The sequence below is a fragment of the Mobula birostris genome, chromosome 11, assembly GCF_030028105.1.
Source record: "Mobula birostris isolate sMobBir1 chromosome 11, sMobBir1.hap1, whole genome shotgun sequence".
In the NCBI taxonomy this organism is placed as follows: Eukaryota; Metazoa; Chordata; class Chondrichthyes; order Myliobatiformes; family Myliobatidae; genus Mobula; species Mobula birostris.
The window spans coordinates 16327418-16343457 of NC_092380.1; the positions used below are offsets into that span (position 1 = coordinate 16327418).

The 16040-nt window shown below is 43.4% G+C and overlaps 1 protein-coding gene across 1 annotated transcript in view; it reads right to left on the reverse strand.

Annotated features, from left to right (window-relative positions):
- LOC140205391 (guanylyl cyclase C-like) overlaps positions 1 to 16040 on the reverse strand; it is an 87783-nt gene that overhangs the window by 544 nt on the left and 71199 nt on the right. The window contains exons 22-26 of the mRNA XM_072272983.1: positions 15028 to 15220; positions 10042 to 10216; positions 7703 to 7801; positions 6724 to 6818; positions 5117 to 5193 (exon numbers count right to left, since the gene is read on the reverse strand). Of these exons, the coding sequence (XP_072129084.1) occupies positions 5117 to 5193; positions 6724 to 6818; positions 7703 to 7801; positions 10042 to 10216; positions 15028 to 15220 (639 nt within the window). The remainder of the gene's footprint in view (positions 1 to 5116; positions 5194 to 6723; positions 6819 to 7702; positions 7802 to 10041; positions 10217 to 15027; positions 15221 to 16040) is intronic.

Consider the following 16040-nt stretch of genomic DNA (forward strand, 5'->3'; position numbering starts at 1 on the left):
GTAAGAGACCAGAGTGGGGAATAGAAGAGAGGAGGGGGAGGACACCATCTCTGGAACAAGCAAGGACAACACATTACATGTTTCCTTATTCATGAAAATCACTCATGAGGCTAGCATTTCTCTCACCATCTCATTTGTCCTTGAGAAGGCGGTAGTGAGTCATTGCAGCCAGTGTTAAAGTGTTTCATAGTGGTTAGGAGACACCGCATTGCTAGTCCACACAGGCCTCCCGAGATCCAGCTCAATCTGTCACCATGTCCTGCTATTCCTTCCACCCTTCTACTACTTACCTGGCCATCTTCTTTTTCTTCGAGACTTATCTTCATCCCAGCTAGTCAGATTTTCGGGGAGGTGGCAGCCCTTTGACCTGTACCCCAATCGAAGTTAGCAGACAATTTGACCATACAGAACCTCATGGCCAAATGCCTCCCTACCTGATGACTTGCAGCAGACTAACTGTCTAATTTAACTTCCTTAGGAAAACACTCAAAGCTTATGAAATGTAGCACTGTGATTTTGGTTAGCAGTACAGCATGAATACTGAAACTAGGATCTACCCGATCTGTGAGGCTCAGTATCACAAAAGGCAATGTATTTATTCATTGGGAAGGTGACTGTTTCCTTTAGGCAGGCATTCCCAACCTGGGATCCACAGACCACTCTGTAAGGCTCCATGGCATAAAAATATTGGGAACTGTTGCCTTACTGGATCACATAAATCCAAGGAGAAGGAAATTGGTCCAGTAGACTTGCCTTAATATTAGTATAAAGGCTCCTTCTTCACTGGGTCAAAAACAAACTGATCAAAGTTCTCCCTCACAAACAACTCTTCCTTGTCCTATACCTTAACATGATTCCAGTTAATAATGGGTTACTGAAACTCCTCATTATCAGCACGCTACATTTTTGGCACATCGATCATTTTGCAGCAGGCCTGCTCTTCGACTTCTCATCACTCCATGATAGCCTACATAGTGTGACAGAGTCTTTATTGCTTCTTAACCCCAACTAAATAGCCTCTGTCCTTACCCCTACAAAGATATCCCCTCCCTCCAAGATTGCGATCTCTCGTCATCTGCGTCAGTGGGCATACTTTTTCTGTATCATCTCCAAGCAGCCTGAAATATTAAGTGACCGTCCTGTGTCTACAGTTCAGACACTTACAATGCACATTCTAAGTCTATATCTTTCTTACAATCTCTCTTATTTTGCTCTCATCACTACCAAAGATTTTCAAAGACTGAAGATTAACTTTATTTGTCACACGTACATCGAAACACAGAGTAAAATGTGCCCTTTGCATTGAGGATGTGCCTACAGGAGTCGCCATGCTTCCAGCACCAACATACTGTAGTACACTCACAGTTTATTCATCTGAACTCCTACGTCTTTGTAATGTGGGAGGAAACTGGAGCACCCAAAGGAAACCCATGCAGTCACAGGAAGAAATGATAAACTCCTCACAGAGAGTGGTGGGAATTGAATAAATTCCAATCCTACAGCTGGTGTTCCACTTCAGTGTTGCCTTACTTCCTACTGTGTTCCTTCCACTCACTTGTGTATGAAATTCCACTCTTCTGCTGCTGCATGTGCTTTCTACAATTCCTCCCCGGCCACACAAGTAAACCTCCCTACAAAGATGTTGATCCCAGAGCTGTTGAAATCCAAACAAGTCTACCAGCACCAGAGGTGATTCCAATCCAACAAGAATCCAAAACGCTCCCATGTCATTCACCAAGCATTAGTCTGCTCTTTCTTCACAATTTTACTCGGTGGTTCTGCTACTGGAGTGGGTTTCCTGCCACCTCCTGAACATCTGACAATAGGAGCTCAGCTCCTGCCCTCCCACTCTCACTGTGAGCAACGTGTGGCATGTCCTGTACCCACTCGGTGCTTTGCTTTATCCTGATACCAAGGAGGCAATATATCATAAAGGAATTACACTGACTATTTCAGAAATACCTGTTTATCCTGCCAATGAAATTTCCTATCATTACTGCATTTCCACACATAGCTGTTCCCTCTCCACTGCCTTGGAGTGCTCTGCCCAGCAAAATTTAACTGATCTGTGGTCTGTAACCTTACAAACTTTGGTTAACCCAAGAAATTGTCAACTTCTGACTTAATTAATATTGTTTTAGTATAACGCTCCTGGATATGTGGATGTGTTTTATAATTTAGTGTCTAAAGTGACTTGCCTCGTCATTTTAAAATATATTCTGGTTTAAGCCTCCTAAACAACAGAAAAAGTTTCTTGGTGTCTGGTCTATCAATCTTACCTCACATTCTGAAGTTTAACAAAAAAATACTCTTCAGCCTTTTAACTACCACAGTATAAATCTTAGTCCATATAATATAATTTTTGGTGTCCAGGTAGTATTCTTGTAAATATATGCATGACTGTGTCTAAACTCAATATTTCTTTTCAAAGCCTAGTGCTCAGCTTTGTTCACTGTAGATCAGATGGTATCAAATGCTGGCTACCTAGAATCAGATTTAATATCACTGGGATATGTGGTGAAATTTGTTAAACTTTCCAGCAGCAGTACAATGAAATACATTGTAAATAAATATAGAGAAAAAATCTGAGTTATATTAAGTATATATATATATTTTAAATAGTTAAGTTAAAACAAGTAGTGCAAGATAACAGACATAAAAAGATACTGAGGTGGTGTTCACGGGTTCAGTGTCCATTTAGAAATTGGACGGCAGAGGGGAAGAAGCTGTTCCTGAATCTCTCAGTGTGTGCCTTCAGGCTTCTGTATCTTTTTCCTGATGGTAACAGTGTGAAGAGGGCATGCCCTGGGTGGTGGGGATCCTTAATGATGGATGCTGCTTTCTTAAGGCGCTGCTTCTTGAAAACGTCTTGGATACTATGGAGGCTAGTACCCATGACAGAGCTGACTAATCTAGAGTTATAAATAACCTCTTTCATTTTATAGTCTGGCTCTCTAGCTACAGTTCATCCTTTTAGATAAGCATCTCTCTTGAACAACAAATTAAAATGGTGAGACCAGGAAAAGTGTCTATTCAGGAAATGACTATTCTTTAAGATAGAAGTTATGATAGGTGTCAAAATGGGTCAGCTAAGTCGGCTTGTCATCTTGATTGTAATGGTCACCTCTTATTGTTGGGAACCAGGCTGTTCTTTTAGTGTGGCACAAGAATATTTGGAAACAATGGGAACTTGGTGACATAGATTCCTTAGATCTAGAATGCACTGACAGATCGTTCCAGATTCCAACAACCTCCTGGGTAAAAAGTTCTTCCTTTGACCCCTTATATACCTCTTATTCTTACCCAGTACCCTTGCTCACTGGTTCAAGACAACTCTGCTATGGGAAGAAGTCTTTTTTTCACTTTCTACACCTTCCATAATTTTATATACATAAGTGATATGTGATGTCAAGCTCTACTGGAGACAGGGTACAGCGCTGGGTTCATGCTTCCGTCTCCTCCACTCCAAAAACAACAAACCCAACCTATCCAGTAATTGATTTTTTAAAAAAAAATGTGCAAATTGCAGAAATCTAAAATAAAAACAGAAAATGCTCAGAATACTCAGCAGGGCAAACAATACCTGTGGAAAGAGAAGCAACTAATATTTCAGCTCCAGGACCCTATCCAGACTCTTCTCATAAATGAAATGGCCCATCCCAGGCAACATCCTGGTCAAGGTCCTCTGTACCTTCTCCAGTGTTTCAATCCTCCAGTGGTACTTGGCACTGGAGTAAGAGGCAGCCAATACAAATCCAGGAAACTTAAGAACAAAACACAGTCTCCTGCTACTCTTTAAACTGGAGATGTATGACCCTTCAGCAATGCAGTGTTTAAATCACAGGACTCTCTACCTGACAATGCTGGTGAAGTAGCAACACCAGAAGAGATTATAATGGTTCAAGAAGGTGGATCACCACCTTCACAAGGGTAATTGGAGATTAGTAATAATTGCCAGCTTAGGCTACAATGGCAAGATCTGATAAATGAAAAGGAACACAGAAGCAGGAAGCATGTCCTCCAGACCTTGAGCCAGGGACTAATATCCAACACCTCGTCCAATTTGTCATGACTTTGATATCTTGTCATTATCATACTGTCCAAAATGAACTTGTTTCACCATTTCCCCTGCCCCATACCCCCCATCTGTCACTACAGTTAAGAATTGTTAAGATTTATATCCCTCTGAGTAAAGAAAGTTCTAAATCCTAAACAGACGATTCCCTACCCTGAGACTATGTCTCCTCATTCCTGAATCTCAGACTAAAGGGAACAGCAGGTACCCTGCCAATCGCTCTCGGAATATTCCATGTCTCAATGAGATCACTTTCTGTTCTTCTAAACTTAAGTATACGTGGGTCAGTCTTCACTGCATTGGACAACCCCTCATCTCTGCCGGATTCTAGGCCACAGGGATTCCTTGAAAATCTTGTCTAGAGTAAATAACGTAGCGTTGGATTTGCACTGCATCGTGCGTAGTTTAGGACTAGGGAAGTTATAATGAAAACTGTTATATTGATGTAAAAATACAGCAATTTACTATTGCCACTTGCTCAGTTCTCCTTAAGAATTCTGTCCCGTGATGTGGTTGACTTCCATGATGCAGCTTAATGCAACTGAACTGACTAAACCTGAGTGAGTTACTGATGATTAACAAACTTTCACCACAAGAACGCCAGGAGCTTAAAGAAGCACCCCACCATTTTCTCCAGGTATGTAATGATAGTGAGAAACACAGCAGTATCACAAATTCACATACTGCCCTTTATTTGTTTATGATTAATTAGCTCCAAGTTCAGGTGGAGTAGCTGAGGCAGTGATGCCTGGCTTCGTGGTTGAGGACTCACTTTCGTGAACTTCAGTTCTGAATGTTATGTGCTTAAGTTTTATTGTTTGCACAATTAGTTTTTTTCCTGCACTCTGGGTGTTTGACAGTCCTTCTTAATGGGTTCTATCTTTGTTTCGTGGCTGCCAGCAAGGAGACAAATCTCAAGGTTGCATACTTTGATAATAAATCCACTTTGAACTTTTGAACTTTGACAAGCCATTGTTGGCCTCTAGACCACAACAAACCAAAGCTGTCAGCATTACTGTCCATGCAGCCTATCCTACTTACGCTGAAGGGGCTGCTGGCAGCTTCAGATTGCGGTCTGTTTCTCCCATGAGCCAATAGGTAACCTCAGTTCCCCGTCCCTGAAACAGACAAAAAGTCAATTATTCCATATGTAGGCCACACAGTATAGAGGTCTACCTTGCTCTGGAAGAGAATCCCCAGCCCTTTTGATCAATATTCCCAATCAACACCACTTTCATCCAGCCTTCCGGGTTTCCCATTTGTCTCTGATTCAGCAGGCCGAGGCTTTGAGTCTCACACGAGGGACTTGAGTAACTAACTAAAGCTGTCTGAGTTGCTGACCCTGAGTGGACATTTTAAATGTCTGGAAAAGTGATATGCAGGGGGCCATTGCGATAATCTGCAAGAGAGGCGACAACAAAGGCCTTGTGGTGATAGGCCAGGGGAATGACACCTCAAGGGTCCTCCTCAGCCAACCTTTCCCAGTGATAGAAGACTTGCCCCTGGAACCACAATGGGGATCTAGCAATGGGTACAATCTTATTTGTTTATTTATTGAGATACAGTGCAGAATAAGCCCTTCCACCCCTTTGAGCCACACTACCCAGCAATCCCTCGACTTAATTCTAGTCTAGTCACAGGACAATTTAAAATGACCAATTAACCTATCAACTGGTACGCCTTTAGTCTGGGTGGGAGGAAACAGGAGCACCCGGAGGAAACCCACGCAGTCATGAGGAGAATGTACAAACTCCTTACAGACAGCGGCAGGAATTGAACCTGGGTCACCGGTACTGTAAAGCGTTGTGCTAAACACTACGCTACTGTGCCGCCCCATTCATCACAGGACTCCAAGAAAAATGCAGGAAGCAGCACCAACCACTCTTACTGGCCTTCTTTCAACCTCAGTAAAGCCTTTTGCTCAACTATTTGAGAGGAGCTAAGAGCATTATCATCATTATGTGCCGTGTCATACTCTGTGGGCAATCGTGGTCTATGATCATGATTGTGCTTGGCAAATTTTTTGATAGAAGTAGTTTGCCATTGCCTTCTTCTGGGCAGTGTCTTCACAAGATGGGTGTGATCCCAGCCATTATCAATACTCTTCAGAGATTGTCTGCCTGGCGTCAGTGGTCACATAACCAGGACTTGTGATATGCACCAGCTGCTCATACGACCATTCAGCACTATCATCCTTGGCTTCACGTGACCCTGCTCAGGGACTAAGCAGGTGCTACACCTTGCCCAAGGGTGACCTGCAGGCTAGCAGAGGGAAGGAGCACCTTATACCTCCTTTAGTAGAGACGTTTCTCCACCCTGCCACCCAGAACTCCCCTCAAATTCAAATACACACAGAAATTCACCCCCATCAATGACAAAAGACAGATAATTTGTAAGCCATACTCCAAAGCAATGTGTTTGCAGCAGATCCACTCTCAATTAAGTCTGATGTCAAACATGACTGTAGCATTGTACCAACACTTTTAACCTTTCTTACTGCTATGCTGAGCCTCACCTCCAACAAATCTCACAGGAATACCAATAATTTTTAGAACCAAAAAGAAACTATTCAACCAACTGCAACATTGCTCCAGAATCAAGATCACTGAACCTCAGTAGTTGAGTTACAGCGCATACTAAATGATTACCTTCAGGTATGTCTCTCCTCGCATCTCATATTCAAATTTACAAGATGTCCTCTTCAGTATATTGATCGTTGACTGGTTAACATGAATTCTCAATGCTGCAAAGAGAATACTTGTTTCTTAATATCATTCAATAAAGGGCTTTATTTTTTTAAATACAACATGGAAGGAATTTTCCCAGACTCGTTAGCACAATGTCCTTAAAAAGGATCTCGGTCCAAACATCAACTGTTTATTCATTTCCATAGTTGCTTCCTAATCTGCTGAGTTCTTCCTCAATGTTGCGTGTGTTGCTAAGGAAGTTAGATGGTAGACGCTGTCCCAATGAAAATAAATTCAGACTAAGGAAAGAATATATCATCTACTGAACCTTTCATATGACAATAATTGACAGCACAGTGCTAGGCCAGGGAGAACTTTGTAAAGTTGATTCATGGTAACTCACTTGGAGAAAAAATAATTAAATGTTGCACTACTTTGAAATGATTTGATGGAACAACGTAGTAGGAGTTCTACTCTGCTCAGGCTAGGCTGTGTCTGTCCTCGGAGAGTTCAATGGGCCAGTGTATAGGGTACTTGCCCTGGAAGTGTTTGATGGGTAAGCATAAGGTACTGTGTACCTAATCTCCACAATAATCACTCTGGAAACATTTGATGAAATGACTTTTAGCAAGCATTACTCTGTATAGAACTCTAGACGACTGTTAAAACATACAGAGGGTCAGACAGACATAGGCAGACGAAATTGAGACCTAGATATGGAGAAGATAAAGAGAAACAGGGACAAACAGAGACAGTCATAAAGAGAGAAATCAAAAGAAACAGAGAGACATCCGAAGAAGATAGTTGCAGCAAGACAGAGACAAAGAGGCAGGAGAGATACAGAGAGACAGAAAGGTATCAAGAGGGAAACTGACAGTGTGTAGACGAGTTGAGAGAGGTTTTGAGCTAGAGAAAGGAGGATTTAAGATATATATCTTACGTAATCCTGTGGACTCCATACGCGAGGCTGTGTTGACCACATCCCCAAACAGGCAGTAACGGGGCATCTTGGTTCCTACCACACCCGCAGCACAAGGACCTGCATCAGTGGGAGAAATGGCAACAATACTACAACCTGAGCCCATTCAGCTTGTGCCAGTTATTTGGAAGAGCTATTTGATAAATCCCACAATTTCACTCTTTCCTCAGTACCTTGTAAAATGTTTCAAGGGTTTATCCTTTAAGAAGTTATGTCTAAATCTGTTTCTGCCAACCTTCCAGTCCGTTTATTCTAGGTAGAAACAGGGGATCAAAAATAGGCAATGGAGCTCAATCACTATAACACCTTAGCTGATCCAATTCCAGGTCTCAATTCCTTGAATCCCCTATATTTCAAGTTCTACCTTAGCTGTGAATGTACTTAAGAACTTGCTACACTTCACTACTCATGATCATTTGTCAATTATATTAAATCTGAGTCCTCCACAGCTGATTGTCCTGTCAGTGCAAATAATCACAAAACTTTTCATAATTTTAAATCCCTCTATACAGACGACCTGTATGTTATGGCAGGATGGTGGGTGGGGGGGCCTCGTTCCTAGAAAACAGTCCATACAATAATTTTCCGTAATGTGAAGCTGCATCATCCACACATGCATCCGGAAATGTGAACTGAATAAATATATTTTGTGTTTATTTGCAATGGATTCTGGTTCATCAAGACACATCGGGGGCTAGATTTTGGCCCAATGAAGTGGCTGTCCCAATTAACCAAAGTTTCATGGAAATAGTTAAAAAGGTATAAAAAAGATAAACTGAGTAACAAACTGTGTATTTAAATGAAATACAGGACAAATTAGAACACTACCAATAGTACTATAGTACTGTAAACTGTGTATGAGTTCTGAATAGTTATCAATGGAGGAATTCATCCAGTGTATGCAATGAACAAAATCCGTACAGACACCGAGTTCAGATAATGAACTGCCTTCATAGAATGCTATTGATGACTGTATTCTCCAACTCTTCATTTTCATTGTTACGTTCAAGATGATTGTCAATACCTTCAAATTTTTCATAGTTCCTAACTTAGTGAAGGTGAAATTGTTTCATTCTCACTTCCAGCCGTTTATGAAGCCTCCAAGCCTGAATGCTTGAAACCAGAGTGAGCAAAACGGTTCTGAATTGTCTTTCTGCTTAATTCTCACCAACCATCAGTGACAAAAATCACAGCTTTTTGAACATAAACACTTGCAGTTGGCACTAATTATAAACTATTTGCTCTAAGCTCGGTGTAGTGTTTAATATCCACTCAAGTATGTGTGGCTGATGCTAGTTACACCTGTTTAGCAACAGTCTCCTGTCCCAATTAAGCAGTGTAGTGTCCAAAATAAACAAAAAAATTCAGGCAAATTTCTTGATTTTTTTTAATGCTTTAAGAGCTGTCTCAAATAAGCAGCTGCCCCAGTTTACCAATAGCCCAATTAGCCAGAATCCACTTTACTACCTCTTTTTTTCCCCACATCTGTTCCATGAGAGAGAATTTTATTCTGTATCTGAATGAAAGGGTTATCATACGAGAAACATCTGATGGCTCTGGGTCTGTACTTGCTGGAATTCAGAAGGATGAAGAGGGATCTCATTGAAATCTTCCGAATGTTGAAAAGCCTAGACAGAGTAGATGTGGAAAGGATGTTTCCCATGCTGGAAGAGCCTAGGACAAGAGGGCACAGCCTCAGGATAGAGGGGTGTCCATTCAAAACAGAGAGGAGGAAAAATTTCTTTAGCCAGAGGGTGGAGAATTTGTGAAACTTGTTGCCACGTGCAGCTGTGGAGGCCAGGTCATTGTGTGTATTTAAGGCAGAGATTGATAGGTTTTTGTTTGAACATGGCATCAAAGGCTGGGAAACGGGGTTGAGGAGGAGAAAAAAAAGGATCAGCCATGATTGAATGGTGGAGAAGACTCAATGGGTCAAATGGCCTAATTCTGCTCCTATGTCTTATGGTCTTATCTCAATTTTTTGGGTAAAGATTTGTAAATTCTGTAGAGATGAATGTTCATAGCCCACATGGCTGCAACACAGGGATGGCCAATATATTCTTGTGTTAACCCTCTCTGCTCCCACTATGTCACTGAATTTCTGCACTTGTAGTATCATTCTTGTATTTCCTGTCTGCATCCTTCAAAACCATGATTTCTTTTGTGTGCAAATCTAAATATCCAGGGGTGAAAGGAGATGATATGGGATACATCTCATTGCATTGAATCCCAAGATTTTTAACCACACCATAGGAATTTTTTTTTTTGGAAACTTTGAGGGTTCACTCAATCCTAGTTACCTGAGTGAATACCAATCCGAATCCATATAGGCAGGCTTGGAAGGTGGGCCAGCTCAAATGACCCCATGAAGTTCAAAATGTCCAGCGCCATGCGAGAGATGTCGACCGCGTGTCTATTTCCATTCCGCTCTGGTAAACCTGATGCCACCATGTAGGCGTCTCCAATGGTCTCCACCTAAGGAAAGTGTAGAAACTTTGATAAGTGAAGAAACTTTGGCATTTTCAAAGTGCCTTTCAGCACCTCAAGAACCTTGAAGTGATCAATGAGCCAGTAAATATTTCATTGCACAATTTGGTAATATGGACTAAGATTTTGCAGAATCCAAGGGTAAAATGGAGATGAGAACAGTGTTCAATGTTCCAGGTGCCATCTAGGGGCCAGTAGCGTAGTGGTTGGCTCAACACTTTACAGTAACAGTGACCTGGGTTCAATTCCCACCGCTGCCTGTAAGGAATTTGTACGTTCTCCCCGTGACCGCGTGGGTTTCCTCCTGGTGCTCCAGTTTCCTCCCACAGTCCAAAGACGTACCGGTTGGTGGGTTAATTGGTCATTGTAAATTGTCCTGTGATTAGGCTAGGATTAAGTAGGGAGATTGCTAGGTGGTGTGGCTTGAAGGGTCAGAAGGGCCCTCATGCTGTATCTCAAAAAATAAATAAAATGGTGCACAACTAACTCTTACAAATTCTTTTCAGAGTTGTGCACAGGTTATCGTTCAGGTGTTGAAATAGGGCAATTGAGTAGTACTGCGTTGCCCTTAAGGCATTTGTTTGACTTTGTTGGGTCTACGTTTTAAATGATTTGTTTGTAGCTATTTTCTAGTTAAAGTCAAAGGTTGATAATTAAGTTACAGTATAACAAAGGTAAATTCATTGTCTATAGTATATCGTGGCATGTGATGACGTCACCTCTGGTTTCGCCGCGTCTTATGTAACTCTGATTCGGGAAGGTGTGAAGGCGGGTGCCATGCGTGCAGCATGATCGTGAAGAGCTCCGTTTCTACCCCCAAAGAAACATTATAGAAGCAACGCCAAAGTTCACAAGAATGTATTTGAAGTAAAAATATTGACGCGGTTTCTGTTAAGGAAGCGGCGGTTGGGGCGGCGCGCGTGACGGCTCGAGCCCAGCAGCGGTTTGATGCGACCCCCTCACCTGCTACTCGGGGCGGCTGGAGACACTCACTAAAAGTAGAGAGCCCGTGTGGTCTCCAGAATGAAACAGATACTGTATATGTTTGTATTTTTTTTATCAACAGTTTTCACCATACGATGTTAATGTGGAAGAGTGAACAGTAAATGGTTAACCTTACTACGACTCTGTCTTCATTGGCTCCGGTTTAACTTGGTGTTTAGTCAGAGTTTCAACACACTGCACGAGAACACTACAGTGAAAAGGCGTCATCATTAGATGCTTTGACAAGTGGTACGATGGCTTCGCGATCAAGCACCAAGTCAGTGTCAAGAGCAGTAGGACGTCGACAAGTGTGGCTGCCCTCGCAAGAGCTAAAGCAGAAGCCACCAAGGTGCGAGCGTCATACGCTAAACAAGAAGCAAAACTGAAAATGGAAGAAGCTGCCAGAGAAGCAGAAAACCAGTTGGAAAAGGCAACACACATAAAAGTTGCTGGTGAATGCAGCAGGCCAGGCAGCATCTCTAGGAAGAGGTACAGTCGACATTTCCGGCCGAGACCCTTCGTCAGGACTAACTGAAAGAAGAGCTAGTAAGAAATTTGAAAGTGGGAGGGGGAGGGGAGATCCAAAATGATAGGAGAAGACAGGAGGGGGAGGGATGGAGCCAAGAGCTGGACAGGTGATTGGCAAAGGGGATATGAGAGGATCATGGGACAGGAGGCCTAGGGAGAAGAAAAAGGGAGGAGGGGGAAAGCCAGAGGATGGGCAAGGGGTATAGTCAGAGGGACAGAGGGAGAAAAAGGAGAGAGAGAAAAAAAATGTGTATATAAATAAATAACAGATGGGGTACGAGGGGGAGGTGGGGCATTAGCGGAAGTTTGAGAAGTCAATGTTCATGCCATTAGGTTGGAGGCTACCCAGACGGAATATAAGGTGTTGTTCTTCCAACCTGAGTGTGGCTTCATCTTTACAGTAGAGGAGGCCATGGATAGACATGTCAGAATGTGAATGGGATGTGGAATTAAAAAGTGTGGCCACCAGGAGATCCTGCTTTCTCTGGCGGACAGAGCATAGGTGTTCAGCAAAATGATCTCCCAGTCTGCGTCGGGTCTCACCAATATATAGAAGGCCACATCGGAAGCACCGGATGCAGTATATCACCCCAGCCGACTCACAGGTGAAGTGTCGCCTCACCTGGAAGGACTGTCTGGGGCCCTGAATGGTGGTGAGGGAGGAAGTGTAAGGGCATGTGTAACACTTGTTCCGCTTACAAGGATAAGTGCCAGGAGGGAGATCAGTGGGGAGGAATGGGGGGGACGAATGGACAAGGAAGTCGCATAGGGAGCGATCCCTGTGGAAAGTAAAGGGGGGGGAGGGAAGGATGTCCTTAGTGGTGGGATTCCGTTGGAGGTGGCAAGGATAGATACAGAGTTAGAAGTGCTGACGCTACAACGAGAAGTTGATGTGGCCACGGTGGAAGCACAAGTGCTGGAAAACGCTGAAGAAATGCACGTTCCAGACGAAGCAGGAAAATCTATGTCAGAAAGGGCCAAATTGGAACACACCAGCGAATACGTCCAATCTCAAATTGACCTGCAAATTCATTCTCTCTCTCCATACTTGCCTGTTGGCGTCCCATCTCATGTGAAATCACAGGGAAGCTTCGTTGCATCGCATCCACCTGGGGAAGACAACTCACAATTGCAACCTTGCCACAAACTCAATATGAAAGGGCTGACTATGAATACTTCCTGACACCAAACTTAACAGATCCGGCAAGATCAGAGACAAAGGCTGGAGTCAGAACATCAAATCCCATCATGAACGTACACGCTCAGTCATATGTCCCCCAACATATTCCCCCAGCTAGCACGCCACCTGCAGCAGAACCTTTGGCACAGTATTTAGCATGACGAGACCTTGTCAATCCAGGACTGTACCAGTTTGACGATAAGGCTGAAAATTACCGTGCGTGGTACTCCTCATTCACCATTGCCACCAGCGGAGTCCAGTTCACAGCAACCCAAGAGTTGAACCTTATGACTAAATGGCTGGGAAAGGAATCAAGTGAACAGGTGAAATGCATACACTCAGTGTACGTTAGCAACCCCAAGCTAGCCTTACACAAAGCATGGGAGAGACTTCGGGACTGCTATGCGGCCACTGAAATTATTGAGAGGGTGCTATTTCAAGGGCTGGACAATTTTCCTAGGGTGTCAGCCAAGGACCACATTAAATTACGAGAACTCGGAGATTTACCCATGGAGATTCAAGGTGCTAAAGACGACGGCTATCCATTCCCATACTACCTCAGATCTTGCTCTGGCATCACAGAAACTTATGGCAGGAAGGCAGAAGGCTTCCAGCTCGAGTCACTGGATGGCAAAGTCGTCATCAGTCTCCCTCCACTCTTAGAGTGCAATGAGATCCGAGATTCCGACACCAAGCGCAGTGCTACACCAGCCCCATTTCCACCACATCCCAGAACTGGATCCGGAAGCAGAAATACTCCTGCTACTTGGAAGAGACGTTCTTAGGGTGCACAAAGTCAGGCAGCAGGTCTATGGACCACACAACGCCCCCTTCACCCAAAGTCTGAATCTGGGCTGGGTGGTGATAGGAGAGGTGTGCCCTGGCAACGTACACAAACCGACAGTTAACATGCTCAAGACTAACGTACTAGAGAGAGGCCACCATTTAATTTCTCAGCCCTCCACAAGTGTTATGTGTATCAAGGAAGCACAACAAAGGCACGAGCATAGTAAAGTAACTGAGAAGACACTGGGACAGTCAGTTTTCGCTCAAACTAAGCACGATAATAAACTTGCTCCATCGGTGGAAGACGCCATCTTCTTAAAAATAACGGACACAAAGGTTTTTCAGAGATGAAGCAAACAACTGGGTCGTCCCACTACTATTCAGAGAACCATGCCAGCGCTTACCAAACAACAAAGAGCAGGCAGTCAACCGGTTCACATCTTTACAACGAACCCTGAAAAGGAAACCTGAGACCAGTTACAGAGGTCGTTCTACTTCTACCTAAAGACTGATCTAGAGACTAAAGTTCTATACCATGTTTATAGTGACCTTACAAATGTCAGGCCGGGAGTGTGTTGCCCCTAAGGCATTTATTTGACTTTGTTGGGTCTATGTTTTAAATGATTTGTTTGTAACTATTTTCTAGTTAAAGTTAAAGGTTGATAATTATGTTACAGTATAACAAAGGTAAATCCATTGTCTATGGTGCATCGCGGCATGTGATGACGTCACCTCCGGTTTCGCCGCGTCTTGGTTCGGAGAAGGTGTGAAGGTGGATGCCATGCGTGCAGCATGATTGTGAAGAGCTCCGTTTCCACCCACAAAGAAACATTATAGAAGCAACGCCGCAAGTTCACAAGAATGTATTTGGAGTAAAAATATTAACGCGGTTTCTGTTAAGGAAGCAGCGGTTGGGGCGGCACGCGTGTCGGCTTTTCAATTTCAAACACGGGGTGAGCTCGAGCCCAATGGTGGTCTGACGCGACCCTCCTCGGGGTGGCTAGAGACACTCGCGAAAAGAAGAGAGCGCGCGTGGTCTCCAGAATGAAACAGACGTTGTATATGTTTGCATTTTTTTATCAACAGTTTTCACCATACGACGTTAATGTGGAAGAGTAAACAGTAAATGGTTAAACTTACTACGACTCTGTCTTCATTGGCTCCAGTTTAACTTGGTGTTTAGTCAGAGTTTGAACACACTGCACGAGAACACTATAAGTACATTATCTGGTGTGACCAAAGTGACAATTACTCGGTGGCAACAACTCATCTCCACCAGAGGTGGAACTTCCTGAGTCTGACCACAGTTAACTTGTCTCACCTTATAAACATCGTGATTGTCAAGGATTTGATCAAAATTCTTGTACATATCATTTAACATGTCGACCACTTCCATGGGACTGCTGAATTTACAGAGAGTGGTGAACCCCACAATGTCACTGAAGTAGATGGTCACTTCTTCAAAAAGCTCAGGCTCCACCCGGCCAGATGTCTTTAGTTGTATCACTACAGGCCTGGAATGGAAAGAAAAAGAGGTATGATCTCTCCTTGGTCCTTTGGGTTTAAAAGTATAATTAAGACACCAACTTGCACCATTAATGTAGCAGAACAAATCCTGGCTTTTCGTGGGATCATTGACATCCCAACAATATAACTGATTTTTTTTTCTGGTTTAAGACAGCGCTGGTGAAGCACAGTGACAACTCACTGGTAGCAAACACAACAAACTATAAATGACTGTATCAATCACACTTTTTCTCTGATACATTCACTGCAATCAATAGCCTGTAACTTTGAATTTAGAATTGAGCTTTTAAACGGCCTGTACAACATGGCATTTTTATACGATGTGAACTGAAATCTCGAAAGTGCAGTTCAGCTGTTGGGGGGGTGAGTGGTGGTATGGGACGAACTGAGGCAGAGGGGCCCTGGTCCGAGAGAGTAGAAGGAGCCAACGGTAGGCTTTTGCTACAGCAGACTTAGAGGCGATTTGATGTGGCGGAACTGAGGCGAGGAGCAGCAGAGTCAAGGCAGAGGCGAGAAGTGATCTGAGGTTGGGCTGATTTAAGCGCCAAGCGAGATTGAAAAGGTCAGGAGGTCAGGGCGTCAGGGCGGAGGCGAGGAACAGGCTAATGTTCAGCTCGCTGCTCCACAAGGCTTACTCGTCTCTGCACTGAACTGAGGGTGCGGCCTGCAACTAGGGGACTGGCCGCAGAGACTGGTTTTGTGGCTGTGGACTCACTTTTGTGAACTTCAGTTGTGGATGCTCTGCTTACTTTTATTATTTGCACAATTAGTTTTTTTTCTGCACTTTGGGTGTTCGTTGATCTTCTA